Here is a 20668-nt window from a genome sequence, read left to right on the forward strand (position 1 = left end):
GAGCTGTAGTTGAGACAGGTTCGTGGTCATGTGACGCGAGGAAGGGCGGACGCAAGACCCACGTAGAGGAGCGCTGCTGTACGACGGCGGTTCCGCGACATCTTTGTTGTGGGCAAAGTGCGCCCACCGCATCTCGTGTTTAAAAGGTAAACCTTCGGTAGCTAGTTAAATAATTAGTTTTCAGGACTGTCCGCATCAAAATCAGAACTGGTGTGAGGCCTAATAATCTGCATATTTCGCCCGCTCTGCAAGTGGTTCTTAAACACTATACTCCAATTTTGACGATTTTTCAAGCCCTCTGTGTCTTCCTTAACAGTGATCCCTACCCTGACCTGCTTTACTAACCCTTAAAGGTAAGGATCTCGGAAAAGAAGTTAGGTTTCACAGTAGTTAGAAACCCTGTTTAGTTTCCAAGAACTGTTTGCTGTCTAACCATTTAAAGTGAAAGTGAAGTCGCTCAGTCGTGTCCGACTCTTTGGGACCCCATGGATTGTGTAGCCCGCCGGGCTCCTCCATCCATGGGATTTTTCAGGCAAGAATACTGGAGTGGGCTGCCGTTTCCTTCTCCAGGGGATCTTCCCCACCCAGGAATCCAACGGGGTCTCCTGCACTGCAGGCAGACAACCACATAACCACTAACTTTCTAGGAGAGTCAATACCTTGTTCGTCAACACTGGGCGGACTGAAGCCAATTCAAGGAATACATTTGTATTCTTCGATGTTAACAGCTAAAGACATACGCAAGAGTATGTACTTCTCTAGAACCTAAAGATACTCTAGAGATGTTCAGTCCAGTTCAGTCACTCAGTTGTGTCCGACTCTTTTCGACCCCATGGACTGCAGCATGCCAGCCTTCCCTGTCTATCACCAACTCTCAGAGTTTGCTCAAACTCATGTCCATCAGGTTGGTGATGCCATCCAACCATCTCATCCTCTGTGGTTCCCTTGTCTTCCTGCCTTCAATCTTTCCAGCATCAGGGTCTTTTCAAATGAGTCAGTTCCTCACATCAGGTGGCCCAAGTATTGGAGTTTCAGCTTCACCATCCATTCATATATTCATTCCAATGAATATTCAGGACTGGTTTTCTTTAGGATGGACTGGTTGGCTCTCCTTGCAGTCCAAGGGACTTGCAAGAGTCTTCTCCAACATCACAGTTCAAAAGCATCAATTCTTCGGAGCTCAGCTTTCTTTATGAGAGATGTCCAACTCTCACATCCATACATGACTACTGGGAAAACCATAGCTTTGACTAGACAGACCTTCATTGGCAAAGTAATGTCTCTGCTTTTCAATATGCCGTCCAGGTTGTTCATAGCTTTTCTTCCAAGGAGCAAGCGTTTTTTAATTTCATGACTGCAGTCACCATCGGTAGTGATTTTGAAGCCCCCCAAGATAAAGTCTGCTACTGTTTCTACTGTTTCCCCATCTATTTGTCATGAAGTGATGGGACGGGATGCCATGATCTTAGTTTTCTGAATGTTGAATGTTGGTAACATCTAGAGATGTTACCTTTCTTTAAAACAACTTAGGAAGTCCTCTGAGAATTTCCTTCTTGGGCCCATTTTTAATACTGACAAATCATCCTTTAAGTGCAGATGATCTTAGGAATGATCATCTATTCCAGGCCAACCTTTTGGGGGAATTTAGAGGCCAAGCTAAATAAGCTATGACCAAAACCTTTAGAAATGAGGGTTTTGCTGCTCCACTACTATCTTTCTACTTTTTAGTACTTATAATTTGGTTCTTACTCCTGTCCATTCCCCACTAAGGAAACTGAAATAAGTTTCAAATGAAGATTGTGATTCTGAAATATTGAATCTTCCATGTTACCATCTGTATGATCATTCTACTCTTTGACTCAAAGTCTTCAATGGGTCTCTAATACCAACCAATGATGTACAAGTTCTCCATGGTGTTCTAAACTCTAATATGGCCCTCACCTCCCATGCCACTCCATTTACTACAAGTGTGAATGATATATATCTATATGGTCTTGATCATTGATTGTTCTCTGAGATTAGTTCATGCTTTTCTAACTATTGATACTTACCTTTATCTATTTCTGCCACCTATAATGCCGTCCTGCCTCTGATCAACTTCTGTTTCTTGAAATTCTAACTAACCTTGAAAGACCGCCTAAAAAATCCACTTTTGTGATTTTATGAGGCCTCCAACTTATGAACCATTGTCTATTGACTCTTACAGTATTTGTCACATTCTGTTGCATATTATAATTATCTATGTATTTGCTTTATTTTATTGTACCAGATGATAAGTTCCATGTTTGAGACCAAGGTCTATATCTTACTCATCTCACTGCTTTCATGGAGCAACCATATTGAGCATGTTGTAGGTCTTGGGTATAAAGTAATGAGATCTATTTCCTTATTTGACCGATAAATTGCAGTTAAGGATAATTCCAAAGCAATAGTTCTAAAAAGGTTTTGAGCAGTGTTATCATTTTTAGAAACACCTTAAAGTCTCCAAAAACCTAGAGAGGGTAGTATTTCTCTGAATGGTTAAATTGAGCCTGGTCTGAGGAGGCCTTGCAAATAGCTGAGAAAAGAAGAGAAGCAAAAGGCAAAGGAGAAAAGGAAAGATATGCCCATCTGAACGCGGAGTTCCAAAGAATAGTGAGGAAATAAGAAAGCCTTCCTAAGTGAACATGCAAGGAAATAGGGGGAAACAATAGAATGGGAAAGACTAGAGATCTCTTCAAGAAAATTAGAGATATCAAGGGATATTTCATGCAAAGATGGGCACAATAAAGGACAGAAACAGTATGGACCTAACAGAAGCAGAAGAGATTAAGAAGAGTTGGCAAGAATACACAGAAGAACTATACAGAAAAGATCTTAATGACCTGAATATCCACAATGGTGTGATCAGTCACCTAGAGTCAGATGTCCTGGAGTGCAAAGTCAAATGGGCCTTAAGAAGCACCACTATGAACAAAGCTAGTGGAGGTGATGGAATTCCAGCTAAGCTATTTCAAATCCTAAAAGATGATACTGTGAAAGTGCTGCACTCAGTATGCCAGCAAATTTGGAAAACTCAGCAGTGGCCACAGGATTGGAAAAGGTCAGTTTTCATTCAAGTCCCAAAGAAAGGTAATGCCAAAGAATTTTCAAACTACCACACAGTTGCACTCATTTCACGTGCTAGCAAGGTAATGCTCAAAATCCTTCAAGCTAGGCTTCAATAGTCTGTGAACCGAGAACTTCCAGAGGTACAAGCTAGATTTAGAAAAGGTAGGAGTCAGAGATCAGATTGCCAACATCTGTCGGATCATAGAAAAAGCAAGAGAATTCCAGAAAAACATCTACTAATGCCTCATTGACTACACTAAAGCCTTCGACTGTGTGGATCACAACAACCTGGAAAATTCTTTAAGAGATGGGAATACCAGACCACCTTACCTGCCTCCTGAGAAATCTGTATGCAGGTCAAGAAGCAACTGTTAGAACTGGACAGGGAACAACAAACTGGTTCCAAATTGGGAAAGGAATACATCAAGGCTGTATATTGTCACCCTGCTTATTTAACTTACATGCAGAGTACATCATGTGAAATACCAGGCTGGCTGAAGCACAAGCTGGAATCAAGATTAATGGGAGAAATATCAATAACCTCAGATATGCAGATGACACAACCCTTAACGGCAGAAAGTGAAGACGAACTAAAGTGCCTCTTGATGAAAGTGAAAGAGGAGAGTGAAAAAAAAAAACTGGCTTAAAACTCAACATTCAAAAAATGAAGATCATGGCATCAGGTTCCATCACTTCATGGCAGATAGATGGGGAAACAATGGAAACAGTGAGAGACTTTTTTTTCCCTTGGGCTCCAAAATCACTGCAGATGGTGACTGTGGCCATGAAATTAAGAAACGCTTGCTCCTTGGAAGAAAAGCTGTGACAAACCTAGACAGCATATTAAAAAGCAGAAACATCAGTTGGCCAACAAAGGTCCATGTAGTCAAAGTTATGGTTTTTCCAGTAGTCATGTATGGATGTGAGAGTTGGACTATAAAGAAAACTGAGTGCTAAAGAATGATGCTTTTGAACTGTGGTGCTGGAGAAGACTCTTGAGAGTCCCTTGGACAGCAAGGAGATCAAACCCATCAATCCTAAAGGAAATCAACCCTACTATTCATTGAAAGAACTGATGCTGAAGCTGAAGCTCCAATACTTTGGCCACCTGATGCAAAGAGTCGACTCATTGGAAAAGATCCTGATGCTGGGAAAGATTCAAGGCAGGAGAAGGGGACAACAGAAGAGGTGGTTGGATGGCATCACTGACTCAATGGACATGAGTGTGAGCAAACTCCAGGAGATGGTGAAGGACAGGGAAGGCTGGCGTGCTGCAGTCCTTGGGGTCGCAAAGAGTCAGACGAGACTGACTGAACGATGTCGATGATGATTCAAAGTCAGTTGCTTTGCGTTCTGTGTTTGGTTGTCTTTTAGTTTCCAGTAAGCAGAGCTGGGGTAAGACTGAAGTGAACTAGCCACACTAAGTGCTCTGCAAGTGCCCTGTCAACAAGTTACAAGGAATCCCTTAGAGACTGATGAAGGCTTTTCTTTCTATAGGACTTTTATTTCTATAGGACTTTTCTTTCTTATAAACAGGCTTATAAGTAGAGATAATGAACTCAACACAGCATTCATTCTTCTGCTTGTAAAAATAAGTTCATTAAAATGCATTAGTATACTTTTTGATCAAAATGTTTTCTAATTAATTTTTTGGTCCAATTATGAAACTGTTTCTAAATATTTGGGCAACAATTTTCTTGGTTTTCTTAGAATTATTGCCCAGCATCACCATTCATTCTGTGTTTTCATATGATGATATCTTTATTGTCATTTGACACACCCCAAAAGTTCCTTACCCATGACAGTTCAGATTTTTGTCTATTAAAGGCATTCATCTTTACCAATTCTCTACCTTTGAAATTTTATGAATATTTTTCCTTGAATAGGGTGCATTACAAATGGGAAACATCAAAATATAAGATCCATAACTTCTGTAATTTATACCTTTTCCTCTTGATTTATGAAAACTCTTTAAATACCTCAATAGGAAATGCATAAAGATATGATTAGGCCTTTCACAGGAAAAAAAAAAACTCACATATTAATTAAAATATATTAAATAAAAACCCCAATACTAATTTAAAGTGGTAAATGTTCAGCCTTGCTGATAATGAGCAAAATGTAATTGAGACTGGCAAAACTGTGAAAGAACAGCAATGTCCAATATTGGTAAAAGCATAAGGAGATAAAAGTTTTCATAACATTGCATTGATGCAACTAGAAATTCTAGCAATGTTTCTGGAGAACATGTGTGTATGTATATAAATATATATATATAATCTCAAAGGCCTAAGATTGCAACTCCTTTGATTTTTGCAGTTTTCCTCCTAGAGATTTATCCTGAGGAAACAATTGGACAAATATGAAATAAAATGTTCATAATACATCCATAATAAAACTAAATGTCATCCTATTCATTGATTTATGTAGAAAAATCCATATAAATACTGATTAGTTCTTACCTATTGATTTGAAAATATGTCAACAAGAAAAAAGTCTGAGATGATAATATCTTAATTTTCTTGGATGGGGGTGAGGGGTTAGATCATGGCAATTTTTATATAGTCTTCATAATTACTGTTATTTTTTACAGTGAACATATACTATTTTTACAATCCAAAAAAATTAATTTGTTTATATTTTGAAAAAAATAAGACCAGATATAAATTTTTCAATTTTATTCTTAGACAATACAACAACAAAATATTTAAGGTGTAATTACAGAAATATTAGTACAACATTGTAATTCTGTCAAGATATAATAATATAAAATATTCAATATATTTTAAATATATTTCATTTGGTTATAGAGTAAATATTAAATTAAGTTTAGTAGCGGTAAGTTGCACTGGATGCATAGAAAAATCTTTGTAAGTTAAATTAGCAATAAAATTCAAATTTAGAATTATTGTAATACTTTTATAAATAAGTTATTTAATAATGTTTATCTTGCAAAAACACCTCTGAGAAACCCATTATTTCAGCACACTGTGAAATTCCAAAGTTGAAGCCCCAGATTTAAAAGAAACAAGTTATTTACATTTTATCTACAAAGTTAAATCTTCATAACTTTATAAACTACTGATGGGTATCTGGAAAGTAATGCTCATGAGCTGTGTTTCAGTGCTCAGTCTTACAAGGGGAACCGAGCCACTTTGAATACGGCTTCACTGGGATCTAATGTTTACCATCACTTGTTTTCCTCAGAAGTTAAACACTGATAATGGGACAAGAAAAGAGGGAGCCTGGGGACAAGCAGAGGCCAGTCATTTGCCATTAGCACCAATATAAGGCTTTAACTTATTAGTAAAATTAGATGACCTTGAGGTCACTTGTGATTTTGGACTTTAAAGAGAGCTATGGATGGAGTAATATTGGTTGGCCTTAACTGGTAACTGTCTGTAGAATAGTTTCTTGGATGTTTGCCTAGAACAGATCTTCTCAATCAGAAATCACCTGGAGAAGCTTGTTAAAATATGCATTTCTGGGCCTTTCCCCCAGAGTTTCTGATTCTAAATGTCTACGCTAAGCATTTGCATTATGGCAAGTACCCAGATGCTGCTGATGCTGCTGGTCCAGGGACCACATTTTGAGAATTGCTGACCTACAGAGGGTTTGTGTAGATCAGCTAGCCCTATGCCATTATGGTACAATTAAGAAGGTTGGATATTTTTAGAGAAAAAAAAAAGTCTTAGTATAAGATGAGTCTAAGCAAATAATCTAAGTAAAATGCACTTCTCAGCTTAAATGTAAAAATCATTTGACAGCAGTCACATGAGCAGTGAAGGATGCCAACCAAGGTCACACTGTGTGCTTTCCTCTGGGGTCACACCTTCATTTACAAAGCAACTGAGGTCGAAGCAATAACCTGAATTTAAATATCAGCACCACCAACTCCACCTTGGTGGATTAAGAAGCATCTGCAGAGCTTTATCTCTGAACATCTGGCCTCTGAGATTAATCAAATAGTGCTACTATCAAGTATAAATGGTCTTTAAGGTTTTGTAGATTTTCATTTTCTTAACATTTTCACACCTTGACTTCTGTAATGCCTAGGAGAAGCTAGATGTCCTGGGCTTTCCCTGGGCGTAAATATTATTTTTGAGCCTTTATTGAGGCCTGCAGAATTATTCTGATGAAATATAAGAACAAAGGGAAAAAAGGAGGAAAAACAACTCAGACATGTAGAACTCTTAACAGAAACAGTAAGCTACCTTCTCTGAGATATTGGATCAGAAACAAGTCTCTTTTCATCCCCTTAGTGTCTATAATTTAGTGCAGTGCCTGGGATATGACTTGGTGTTGAATAAAATCTTAAGTTGAATTAGGTAAACTTGGGAATGTATCAACACACTGAAAAGCAAGTTTTAAGACATACAACCACCAATCTATACAATTTGTACATCAAAATTTTTACACAATGGACTCTTCAAATGGTTTAAGAATATGTAATATCAAAAACATGTCGTTAACAAAGGAAGAATTATGTAGTTAACAAGAGAATACATCTCTGAACACCCAGGTTAAATGGAATATTTAGAGCAAATGAAAAATATTTTGAGCCTGATTAGCCAACAAATGCCTTCAGTTATTCCATGGGTTGCTGAACTGCTAGTTTATAAGGTATGCACCAACATTTATAGGAATGGGGATAAAGTGCATATCAAGGAATTTGTTATTTGTGTGGGTGTAGTTAATTTACTAAGGGTAAAAATTATATCTATTTGAATATAAGCAAGCTATATTGCTGTAGTGAAATGAATTCAATGGACAAACAAAAATGTCTTTTAAAAAATGTAAACCAAAACCATACAGTATTTCCAAGGCTATTATTATTCCATTCAGGGCAATCCCCTTCTGGCCTTAGTCTTGGGTGTGTTTGAAAAAGCACTAGACAATCCATGAGCCTCAATTCAATTCTGGTTCCCTTAGGTCTTAGATTACTCACCAGGTTTGAAAGTCCAGTTTATTCATGATGCTCTAATATCCCATTTCATCCCCTTCCCTACCCAGGGTCTAAAGCTTTGGGAAGCGGGTGATCAGGCAATCTAAAACAGAATTAGCCTCCCTGAGTCTCCAAGACTGGAACAGAAAGGGGGTGAATCCTGGGAATCCAGTGGACCAAATAGCTCTTCACTTGTAGTATCAAACTTTATACAATCGCCATTTACTTAGTGCATTGGATAAAAGTGGAATACAAGATTTTGGTGATACTTTGTGAAAAGCTTAGTGCTTTGCATTAGGGAACTTTGATACAGTACAGATTTAGAGACCAGTATCACAGAACTAACTTAAAAGAAGGCTTTGTTGTGTGGGGAAACAAATAGAAACTTTGTACTGCTGTTCCAAGCGAGAAAGATACTTAAATAAGTGCATGTTCTGCAATATTACTTAGTTATTTAGGATGAAAAGTAACAGTTTTATTTTTTATTTCTTCATGGTCTCATCTTCATGCACACTTGACAGCGACTTATTATGTTTTCTAACTCCCCAGCTTTCACAGTTGATGGAATAGGTTTTCTGAAATAAAAAACAAAAGCAAAAAAACACCAAAAATCTCATCAATGTACAGATAAAAGGGAAATACATCCTGGGTCTGAGTTTTGTTAATAAATATGGTAGCTCACCTAAACTTTATTTCAGGGAGGTATGTTTATGAAAAGATATATATGTCAACACTTTATCATTTTAGTTGTATTTAGCAGTAACTTACAAATGCAAACTTACAGATCTTTTTTTTCCTGAAGAAATACTCCTACCCTTTTAATTCTCTGTAATACTCAAAAGTCTTCCAACATGATAAATTAAAATTAGTAGATCATGTAATAGTTTTTGTGGTGTTTTTTTTTTTTTTTTTGCCCTGCTGCTGCTAAGTGACGTCAGTCGTGTCCGACTCTGTGCGACCCCATAGATGGCAGCCCACCAGGCTCCCCCGTCCCTGGGATTCTCCAGGCAAGAACACTGGAGTGGGTTGCCATTTCCTTCTCCAATGCATGAAAGTGAAAAGTGAAAGTGAAGTCGCTCAGTCGTGCCCAACTCTTAGCGACCCCATGGACTGCAGCCTACCAGGCCCCTCCGTCATGGGATTTCCCAGGCAAGAGTACTGGAGTGGGTTGCCATTGCCTTCTCCATTTTTGAGCCCACTTGTGGCTCAGACAGTAAAGAATCTGCCTGTAATGCAAGAGACCCAGGTTTAATCCCTGCGTTGGGAAGATCCACTGGAGAAGGAAATGGCAACCCACTCCAGTATTCTTGCCTGGAAAATTCCATGGACAGAAGAGCCACAGTCCATGGGCTACAGTCTATGGAGTCGCAAAGAGTCAGACATGACTGATCAGCTAACACCTTCACTTTAGTAGTTTATTCAGTAGTCTATAAATTCATATATCAATATTAAATCTTTTTAACAATAACAAAAATAATATTTTTTGGTCTTTATTGGTACAGTATCACAAACCAGGGCTACTTGTTGACTCTAGACCTCTTGTACACTGAGAGTGCCAAGCTAAACAGGATTCTATTGGCACAGGGAGATTTTTTTTTTTTAATGTAAGTACATCAGCACACAGGGAATGAAAATCTAACCCAGGCAACCTTTGAAAAGTTACGCAGTTGAGTCATCAGATTAAACTTAACTTTGAATAGTTACCTGAACATTCTTTTGGGGTCTAATGAAGCCAACCAGAAACTGTAGGAGTTTGAATAGTAGTTACATGTTCCTCTTCCGTGACATTCTATAAATGGACTGGCTCGGAATTCTTCCAGGCAGGAGCCGGGGGATGCGAGTGCTTGCCCAGCACCCTCCGAACCAGCACTTGTGAACTATCACAATAAAAAGATCCAAATAAGAATTCTGTGCATAGTGCTCACATTTTCAATGCTCCACTTTTTTTTTTTTTTTTGGTAATAGAAGACAAAAAAAAGCAAGCATGAATTGAACTTCTTGTGCTTATTTACCCAAATTTACTATAACACTCCAGGTGCCTTCCAAGTTGAAGCACAATCATCGAAAATAATCTAAAAGCTGTTTATTTTGCCTAGAATGCTTTTTCCGCCCAGGTCTGACATGTTCTTTTTTTGTCATTCAGGGGCCTGCTCCAAAAAGCTTTCCTTGACCTCATCCCTATCAGTCTCTCCTCTTATCTTGCTTTATTTTCTCCATAGGACTGCTCACCATCTGAACTCACTATGTACTACTATTGTTAAGTTGTCGTCTCACTTACATGTCTAGCACTATGAAAGAAACTCCATGAGAGCAGGAACTTTGGTTCACTGCTGGTATCCTAGTGCCTAGAATGGTCATAGCACAGAAAGGCATTCAATAAATATTTGTTGATTAGTGATTGAGTAAACAAGGGAGAATAAGGTATCATAAATGATGTTACACAAAATATGAATAATCACCAACCACATCTGTGCAGGTATCAAAATCACAAATGTCAATCCATAGATTTCTTCATTTAGTACTTGCATCTGGAGAATTTTTCTTTAAAAGGCTATTTCTCTTTTAGTTCCCATCTTCATAGGAACTTCAAAGGGTCTTAGAATATGTGGGTAATCTCTTTCTGAGAAGTCTGTTTTTTTAAATGCTCTATTATTTACAAAAACAAACTTAAAGCATATTTTCAGATTTTCAAGCAAATATTCACAGCAGATTGTGCATACTGATGTCTAACAATATCATTCCTGGAGACCACATAAGATTCCATGGATAATGTTTACTATGAATGTACTGTTCCTTTTCTCCTTACCATGATGAAAGAAAAGCCTTTCCAGAGAGAAATCCAGCCAGCAGGACAGGGAGGGATATCAGTGGTTTGGCTGTGAACAGCTATGGCAATTGCAGGACCTTCACAGACTGTACATCTGTAACATAAAACAAAAAATACGGGCGCGTCAGCACTTTCTGTACCACGGCGTGCTGCCTTGCATTCTGTGGCAAAGGAAGTGATTCACCTGTTGCCATCATGAAACTAAGGGACAGGGATTTTACCTGCTAATATAAGGCTCCAGGGCCCTGCCAGTAATTGGAGCCATGTCCATTGGTATCATAGCTGGTGTTGACAGCCAGTATGAATAGTCGTTTCGAGATGCAAAATTACATACATCGTTGATATTGCAGAATAAGAATGGCATTGTGGTAAATCGCTGCAGGCAGCTGCCAAGTGTTCCTAATAAAACATCAGACTGAGTATCACTTTCAGTGAATTCCAATTATTTTGATTATCATTACTAGATAGAAGCTAATTAAAACATAACATGTGGCAAAAACTGGAGAAAAACAACACAAAAGAGCTATTTGCAAAATGTGTGATTGAAAAGTTTTAATACTGATAGGAATTAAAGATCCAATAGGGACATAAATCCTCCTTCCTTCTTCCACCTTTAACACTTTCCGGGGCCCTTTCTAATCATCTAGAACTTGAGGACTAGCGGAGGTCTTTGAGAAAATGTTTTTGCTTCAAAGTATCCCCAGTTCTTCATATGTATGTGATGGCCAATAACCAGGCCAAGCTTTGGAACAGATTTTACTTTTAAGCCTGAACAGCAGACAGGTTATTTAAGCAAAAGTTGTTTTTGTTGAATAAGACCAACTAGATTGGCTCCTTCTAGAGCTTACAATCCAGAATGAATATTAGACGTGAGGGCAATGTCTTATGTACTCTCTTTAAAAAGTATTGTTGAACTTATTTGCAGGGAAGGAATGGAGACACGGATGTAGAGACTTGTGGATACAGTAGGGGAGGGAGAGAGTGGGATGGATGGAGAAAGCAGCATCAGTGCAGATATATACTATCAGGTGTAAGATGGATAGCTGCTGAGAAACTGCTGTGTAGCCGTGCTCTATGGTGACCTGGAAAGATGGGCTGGGGGGAGGGGAAGGAGGCAGGAGATAGATATATAATTCTGGCTGCTTCGCATTGTTGGATGGCAGAAACCAACACAACATTGTAAAAATTAAAAAACAAAATTAAAAAAAAGTGCTAAAGATACTCAGGTTGTTTATACTTAACTTCAGAGGGAAGTACCCCATGCCATAAAAATGTACTGTCTGTATATGGAACGAAGTGGATAGAAATTAAACAGGGCATTACCCAGGTCCTGTCCATGGGCTTGTTCATTTCCTTGTACAAAGAGAAGAGAAAACCCACTATAGAGCGGCTCTGTCCCTTCTGGACAGGAGGGAATCGCTGTGGTCTGGCTGTGCCGGGTAAAGACAAAGCCCCTCATCACTGCCCCTGCTGCAGGTGGTCCAGTGTCTCCAGGTTTCCCCTTCAAGCCTGGCAGGCCATCGGATCCAGGTGGTCCTTTAGAAAACACACTATACATGTGGCAACACAAACAAAACCTCAAACTTGTTTATCCAAAATACTAATTCAAATATTTATATATATTTATTAAGCCTCAACTGTAGAAAGGAGTCCTAAAGAAGTATGGTTTATAAAATGGCCAAAGAACTTTATTAAATGTTGACTATTTTATTACAAATGCCTATTGCTATAAATATTTGTGTATATCTGATGATGGGTTTTTTGAGATCAGTTCTTCATCTCTATGTTGCCCTGTGGTGCCTGGCATCAAGACCATCTCTGTCTACTTGCTAGTAATTCTTAACAGTTTGTTTTGTAGTATCCTCAATCTTGCTATGGCCCCATTTTGAAAGCCAGATGTGGCCAGCAAAGTTTTTAAATTCATATAATTATTAATAGGAGTTTTGCTTTTACCACTTTGAAAAACACACTTTGACGAAAATCGAATGATTAATAGTGTCTTAAAGTGCACTCAGGACAGTACTAAATCATAAGCAATTATGCAATTATTATTATTAGCTAGCTGAGCGACTTCACTTTCACTTTTCACTTTCATGCATTGGAGAAGGAAATGGCACCCACTCCAGTGTTCTTGCCTGGAGAATCCCAGGGATGGGGGAGCCTGGTGGGCTGCCGTCTTTGGGGTCGCACAGAGTCGGACACGACCAAAGTGACTTAGCAGCAGCATTATATTTGAATTTTTAAAGACAAATCTCTAATCTTTATACAATTGTGTCATAGTAGATCTGGGCATATGTCAATGAATTGGGAAATCACATTTATAATTTTTTCTTACTTTAACAAAGACTCAATCCTAAAAACTAAGATTTGGACATTTAGATATTTTCTAGAAGGGTGCTTTTGAAACTTTTGCAGAAGGTAGACTTCGATTCAGGCATATCAAATTGACACATATAAGCTTATGTTCAGACTGAAGTACTTAAAAGAGGCCCCTTTTCAGGACACACACATGAGTTGTTAAATTGTATTCAAGAATGGCATAGTTAGAAGATGGCTTTCCTGAATAATGATACTAAGTTGCTCTTCTATTCATATCAAAGTAATATTTTTCCAACTATAACTTAGGTGCCACTGTTTTTCTCTTCTTTGGAAAAAAATGTGCATTTCATATATTTCTGTTGTAAATTAGATTAATACTAAAAAACTGATTTTAACTTATTTTACAATAGCAAAATTATATGATAGTTTGCAAATTCTATATCAATCTATGTGCTTTATTAACTCTGCCATGCTCTTATCTCATAAGATGCATGTGTATCAACATGCCAATAAGTAAAACCCATTCTTAATTGAAGTCTATAAACCTTAATCTTAAACAAGTAGATCATCACTTTCTACAGTAGGTATCAAAATCAGGTGCCATGCTTAGAGGTAGATGTTATTAACTAAGTACGCAGTATCAGCTTTTCTGAAAATAGAATTGGTGTTTCATTAGATCTATGAGCCTGCAGGTTAAAAATCAGGAGTACATTTGCCCAGTTAAGACATAGGAATAATGGTATATTCCAATAACTCTTGATTGTCTACTTCAAAAAGAATGTTTTGCCCCTGGCTTAGTCTTCTCTGCACTGCACACCCGGAAATATTTAGAGTTCTCATAAGTTCAAACAAGTCTCCTTTCTCTGTATATACAGAGAATAGCTCTCCCTCAGTGAAGAACAGCCAGCTGGTTTTGTTTTTTTCTTTTACCTTGCTCTCCTTTAGAACCTTTGTTGCCTTTTTCTCCAGTTGGTCCAGGAGTTCCTGGTGGACCATCCTCCCCTGGTTTACCTTTTGGCCCACAGGGTCCTAAAGCAAAAAACCAACATTGTATTGAATGGTTCATATAGGATAAAAGGCAAGGTGGCCAACCATCCCAGTTTACCCGAGACTTCCCCAGTGTCAATAACAGAAATCCTACAAATAGAAGAGACCCTCATCCCTGCGCAGACTGGTACAACTGGTCATCCAACATGGTACAATCTACTCCCCAAGGGAGAAAAGAAAACTAAAAAATGAACTAGGGGTATATGAAATACAGCATCTTAGTACTGTGCTACCATTTAGATTAATGCTACTCCAGAATTCACTATGCCCTTGTATTAATCAAAGTAATAAAATCTCTCATCTCTCAGGTGATTCAGTTGAACCTAGAACACAACAATTCCATCCAGGGGTCTATTACAATATGCTAGGCCAATAGAAAGGGGTTAGTTCAATTTCCATGCACCAATAATTTTAAAAGATTTCATAATAGTAAGTACATTTGCATTTATTAATTTTCCAAGTGCCATGCAAATTGTTGGAAAGGTATAAATATTTTACATAGAACTGGGGTTTATTCAGGCAGTCATTTAGAAATAGAGCTCTAAAACTGGCAGTTTTCAGAGAAGATAGACTTCATACTTTTACCTTAATAAAAAACAATCCTGAGTGCCCTATAGTGTATTTGCTCAACTTTATACTATAAACACCAGTTGTCAATAGGGTCAAAAGTTCTTTTATTTGCTGGCCTAGAGTAAAATAAGCTCAGTCCTTTGGCCACCTGATGTGAAGAGCTGACTCATTTGAAAAGACCCTGATGCTGGGAAAGATTGAAGGCAGGAGAAGAAGGGGAGGACAGAGGATGAGATGGTCGGATGGCATCACCAACTCAATGGACATGAGCCTGAGTAAACTCCGGGAGTTGGTGATGGACAGGGAGGCCTGGCGTGCTGCAGTCCATGGGGTTACAAAGAATAAGACATAACTGAGCGACTGAACTGAACTGACTGAAAGCAGATTATTACAAACACTTATAATGTGTAACATTTTCTGTGAAGTTGTATCATTTGTTTCCAAATCTCCTACAAGAAGTTTGGTTCAACTACTTCCTAGTGATCCCACACCTGGATCTCCTGGTGGTCCCGGGGGCCCGGGTTCTCCTTGCATCCCTGGTTCTCCAGCTGAACCAGGTGGGCCTGGGCTTCCTGGAAGGGAGATGATCTTCACTGTGCCAGGCTCTCCACGTACTCCTATTGGCATGAACAGAAAAGGATGATGGCTTTCCTGACGAGCTACTCTTTCTTCACTGAGAGCAACATGAAGGAAATAATATCTTTACCAGGTGGTCCTTTTGGTCCAATTTGCCCTGGAGGTCCAGGTGGTCCTGGAAATCCTGAATTACCCTTCTCCCCTTAAAAAAAAAAAGGCAATGTCATTCCACATAGAACAATGGGTTTCCTAGCTCTTCAGATTGATTGCTGTCTCTAAGGGGGGGTTCTGGGAGTGATGACTGGAGGTTGTGAGCTGCATGGCAAGGACTGCGACTTAGTTATATTCATGTGGGTTGTAGCATTTCATTTGGACCCAGTTGGTCATGCGTAGTGTCTGTTAAAGATGTATTCTAGAAGTACGTATTAAGTACTAGTATCTTAGCATTGAAGGGGAAGAGTTCTTAGTTCTTAAGTTCAGAAACCAATTTAATATTTAAGGTAAAATATGAAGTGATATTAAATCTTATTTTAGCACTTCCTAGTGAGTTATATTGGTTGTCATAGTTATCTACTTTCTCAGCTTATTACTCTAGCTTTACTAGTAGCCCAAAGATAGTTATATTAGGAACTCTCATGAATTCATATGAAATATCTTGTTTGATGAAAACTATCAAAGTGGTAAGGTTTCTCTCCCAGCCTTTGACATGAATAAAAAGTTACCAAGAAACACTGGTTTGGAGAAACACTCTTTTTAAAAATCTTGACACAATGTACATATCATATCTAATTGTTGTTGCTGTTTTTAGTCCCTAAGTTATGTCTGTTTGCGACCCCATGGACTGTAGCCCACCAGGCTCCTCTGTCCATGAGATTTTCCAGGCAAGAATACTGGAGTGGGTTGCTATAACATCTAATTACTTAGAACTTAATACTAAATATGATATTCATAGCAGAAATATAATAAAACAATTATATTATCAAAAGTTAACTGGCAATCACACTATAAATTATCCACTTGATACCAGAACTTGAGGATATGTTAATATTTGCTTATATCTACCAGAAGATGCCTAATCTTTTGGGGAATAAACATTTCCAAATAAAGAAGTTCAAACTCATTAGTGGTGCCAGATGATGGACAGTCTTATTCTGATATCTAAGAGAATAACTGAATGTGTTTCATAGAATATATTTCAAAAGAACTGGTTAATACTTCTTATTTTATGAATCTTCCTTGGCTTCACAGGCTGCACCGCTGGTAAAGAACCCAGCTGCCAAAGCAGGAGACATGAGGCACGGGTTCAATTCCTGGGTCGGGAGGAAATTCCTCCCTGGAGGAGGAAATGGCAACTCAGTCCAGTATTCTTACTTGGAGAATCCCACGGACAGAAGAGCTTGGCGGGCTACAGTCCATGGGGTCGCAAAGAGTCAGACATGACTGAAGCAACCTAGCATGCACACACACATGCCCTCAATATACATCTAAATATTTCACCAGAATATTTCTTTCTTTGGTATTCAGCATTTCTGTAATTTTTCAAGTCTTAGCTGTTCCTGTTCTGAGACTTGGAAGAGTGACAAATGGTCCCCATCTTCCCCAGGCCAGTGTCACCCACCCAGGAGCTAGTGAGGTTTCTCAGAATCTCTTGCTTTGGTTTCTCCTTAGTTATTTGCTCTTTGAAGAGCCAGTGATTGAAAAACTGAAAAGGCTATCTTTGACCTCCACCTTATCCTCCCTCGGAACTGGAAAAGTGTCTTTCATGGAAATGTGGTTTTGTTCACTTCGGTTAATACTAATTTAGCATCTGTTTATACTATGATCCGGAGAAGGCAATGGCACCCCACTCCAGTACTCTTGCCTGGAAAATCCCATGGACGGAGGAGCCTGGTAGGCTGCAGTCCATGGGGTCGCTAAGAGTCAGACATGACTGAGCGACCTCACTTTCACTTTTCACTTTCATGCATTGGAGAAGGAAATGGCAACCCACTCCAGTGTTCTTGCCTGGAGAATCCCTGGACGGGGGAGCCTGGTGGGCTGCCATCTCTGGGGTTGCACAGAGTCGGACACGACTGAAGTGACTTAGCTATACTATGATCATCAATTCCCTGCACACACAAAACAGTCCCAGTGCATTCAACCTGCTAAGATAACACATCCAATATTCAAAATGTCATTTGAGGTCATAGTACCATTATGGGGGATTTTCTGAAAACCTGAAGTTTAAATTTTATGTGTATGAATGTTTTAAACTTAAAACTCCAAATTATGTTTTCTCTCATTAAAAAACATAATACATGTGCCCCATAAAAAACCAAATGCTTAAATCTGCATATAAAAATTTACTTACCCTCCCACATGATCAGTTTGTGAATATTCTTTTAGATTTTCTGCTTTTTACAATTATCACACAGGCACAAAGTAAAATAAATCATTCAAAGCAACACTGCTGCTATTGATGTAGTTCCCCATTCTCTAGCCCAACACACATCAGTACACTCAAAGGTCACCACAGTTTTAAGCTTTTCTAGAGTTTCCATCCTTAAGATATGGTTCAATTTTTAAGGCCTTTGGGCTTGGGTGCTGGAGTAGTCTTCCTGCTTCATTCTCCTTCATTCATTCTGTTTGCATCCAGCCTGTTCTGACACTGTGGGTTCAGTAAACATCTGTGTGTCCTAAAATGTGACTCATGGTCATTGTCTTTGAATCCACAGAGGACTGAACAAAAACGGTACCTTTCATGCCTGGAAATCCATAGAATCCAGGATCACCTCTGGCCCCTGGCTGACCGGGGACACCTGGTGCTCCCTGTATTTCAAATAAGAAGTAGAACCAAAGACACATTTTTAAAATCACAATATTAATTATAGTTTTTTAAAGCATATAAGATATTTTATCATATTGGATCAGAATAATCTAAAGTTGACAGACATCATTTTTACTTTCCAATCCACTATATCACCTCCTGTAACTTCTGTGCCACCTAGACCCCACCGTAGGGCTATGATTTTTCAATAAAAAAGAAGTTAAAACTACATTTGAACACAAGAGTGAGCATAACTTCTGATGTGAATGTATGTTAGTGTATCAGATACAGTTGGATATTCTGTATTCCAAAGTGAACTGCCCAGTATTCGGAGATCTTTCCGGAAGAACAGGTACCAGATTGCCAGAATGAAAATTATAATTTGTATTTGTAATTCTTGCAAAGACAACAGAGATGCTATTGCACTGTAACAACCACCATCATTCTAACTAAGCCCTCAGAGTTACAACTTATTCTGGTCGGAATGATAGAAGTACAGGTTCCGGGGATGGGAGTAGGAAGGGGGTGTCAGTGGAGTTTTGACACCACTCTTGGCAAGGATGCAATGATCTGACTGGGCCGAGATGCTCCCATCCTATGAGGCTCACACTAATTGCCCTGGTGGCCATGAAATGCTCAAGCAGGGCCATAGGAGGAGAGGGGAGGGAACAGGGCTTCCAGAAAGAGCTGTTTGTCAGGATGTTTGCCACCCCTAGTCTTATACTGTCCGTATGAACTGAGACAGAATGCTATTACTTGAAAACAATGAATGGAAGGTCCTGAAAATGCCAACAATAACAAAACTGGTCATTGAGCTAGCTGTCTTTGGAGCCTGAAGACCAAAGAAGGAACAGTCCTATTTCTTAGATAAGGTGGTATGAGGTTAAAAAAGGAAGGAGAGAAAACAGGAGCATGTGATCAAGGATTCTCAGGCTTCTGAAGTCTGGCCTGTTCTCCAGAGGTAAAGGTAACCAGGGAGAAAGGTCTGGTTCCAGGCCCTGCCCTCGGGTGGGAAGGAAGCTGTTTCCTGCAAGGAGAGAGTTGTTAAGGGCCAGGAGTCAGTTTTCATTGAAAAAGACCCTGATGCTGGGAAAAATTGAGGGCAGGAGGAGAAGGGGATGACAGAGGACGAGATGACTCGATGGCCTAACTGACTTGGGGCATGAGTTTGAGCAAACTCTGGGAAATAGTGAAGGTCAGGGAAGCCTGGCATGCTGCAGTTCATGGGGTCACAAAGAGTTGGACACGACTTAGCGACTGAACAACAATAAGAACTATCTTTCAGGTGCAGATACAGAAGCCTACACTATAGAAGATTTAAGAGAGACTGCATTTCCAAACTAGACTTTCCACATTCCAGTGTTCTTGGAAGAATTTCAATGTGATTATAAGATCAGTGTTTTCCACTTTTAAAAAATCAGGAAGAACAGGAGAAATACCTAATGCTGGAGATAGGTAAGTATCTCATTTAAAAAAAGAGTTGTTAAAAAGTAGATTCAGGAAACCATATACCAAGAGAGCTTAACATGTTTCCTGACAATAAACCAGGTCAAAGAACCTCATAATCCATCAAAAGATAACACAGACTCTCTATGACATAACTCTGATTTCCTCGTTAGTTTCTAAGAATTTTAGGTAAACAGAGAAATCTTTTCAAATATGCTGCTGAGAGAAAGCTAGGGAAGGTGCTATGGTGTTGAGTGAGATGCTATGATTGAGCAATCTTAATAGGTTGGGAGCATGAGCCTAAAGGAACAAGATGATATCTAAGAAAGGTAAATGTGAAAGTTCTGCACTTAAGTCACAAAGACACAAATGGACAAGTAATGGAGGAAACTCAGTAGCCGTTCACGTGAAAAAGGCACAAGGGCTTTCGTTGACCATAAACTTAATGTGTGATGATAATGTGGTGACTAGGCAGCCCAATAGCCCATGTGGAATTCTGTTTTTATTGTTGTTTAGTGGCTCTCACTCATGTCTGACTGTTTGCAACCCCATGGACTGTAGCCCGCCAGGCTCCTCTGCCCATGCAATTCCCCAGGCAAGTATACTGGAGTGGGTTGCCATTTCCTTCTCTAGGGGATCTTCCTGACTCAGGGATTGAAACCCGCATCTCCTGCACTGGATGGCAGATTTGTTTTACCACTGAGCTACCTGGGAAGCCCCATGTGGACTTGTAGGCTGGATTATAAAACAGAATGTTCAGGATAGTGAGACTCGTCTGTCTCTAGCTACTCTCTGGGGTACTGAATTCATATTCCTGGAAGGTGTTCAGCTCAGGGTCTGCATTCTTAAGGTATTGACAAACTAGGATATATTCAGAATAGAGGCATATTGACAAAAGGTTAAACTGAAATTGGGGGGACATGTACTTATTGGGAGAGAAAATACTCAGAAGGAAATGACAGCTATTCATAAATACTGGAAAGCATGTTGTGGGGAACACTAGACATTTAGGGGACGGCAAAGATGATTCTGAAAGCCTATT

General features: G+C 39.1%; 1 protein-coding gene across 3 annotated transcripts in view; it reads right to left on the bottom strand.

Annotated features, from left to right (window-relative positions):
- Nucleotides 1–5753: 5753 nt before the first annotated feature.
- Nucleotides 5754–20668, bottom strand: part of COL4A3 (collagen type IV alpha 3 chain) — a 162202-nt gene continuing 147287 nt past the window's right edge. For all 3 annotated transcript variants that reach the window (XM_070385729.1, XM_070385723.1, XM_070385737.1), the window contains 9 exons: nucleotides 18110–18182; nucleotides 15505–15576; nucleotides 15290–15415; nucleotides 14112–14210; nucleotides 12186–12398; nucleotides 11084–11261; nucleotides 10842–10956; nucleotides 9740–9912; nucleotides 5754–8610 (listed from right to left, as the gene is read on the bottom strand). In XM_070385729.1, coding sequence (XP_070241830.1) covers nucleotides 8526–8610; nucleotides 9740–9912; nucleotides 10842–10956; nucleotides 11084–11261; nucleotides 12186–12398; nucleotides 14112–14210; nucleotides 15290–15415; nucleotides 15505–15576; nucleotides 18110–18182 — 1134 coding nt within the window. In that variant the 3' untranslated portion in view covers nucleotides 5754–8525. The remainder of the gene's footprint in view (nucleotides 8611–9739; nucleotides 9913–10841; nucleotides 10957–11083; nucleotides 11262–12185; nucleotides 12399–14111; nucleotides 14211–15289; nucleotides 15416–15504; nucleotides 15577–18109; nucleotides 18183–20668) is intronic.

This window comes from Bos mutus, chromosome 2, assembly GCF_027580195.1.
Source record: "Bos mutus isolate GX-2022 chromosome 2, NWIPB_WYAK_1.1, whole genome shotgun sequence".
NCBI classification, from domain to species: domain Eukaryota; kingdom Metazoa; phylum Chordata; class Mammalia; order Artiodactyla; family Bovidae; genus Bos; species Bos mutus.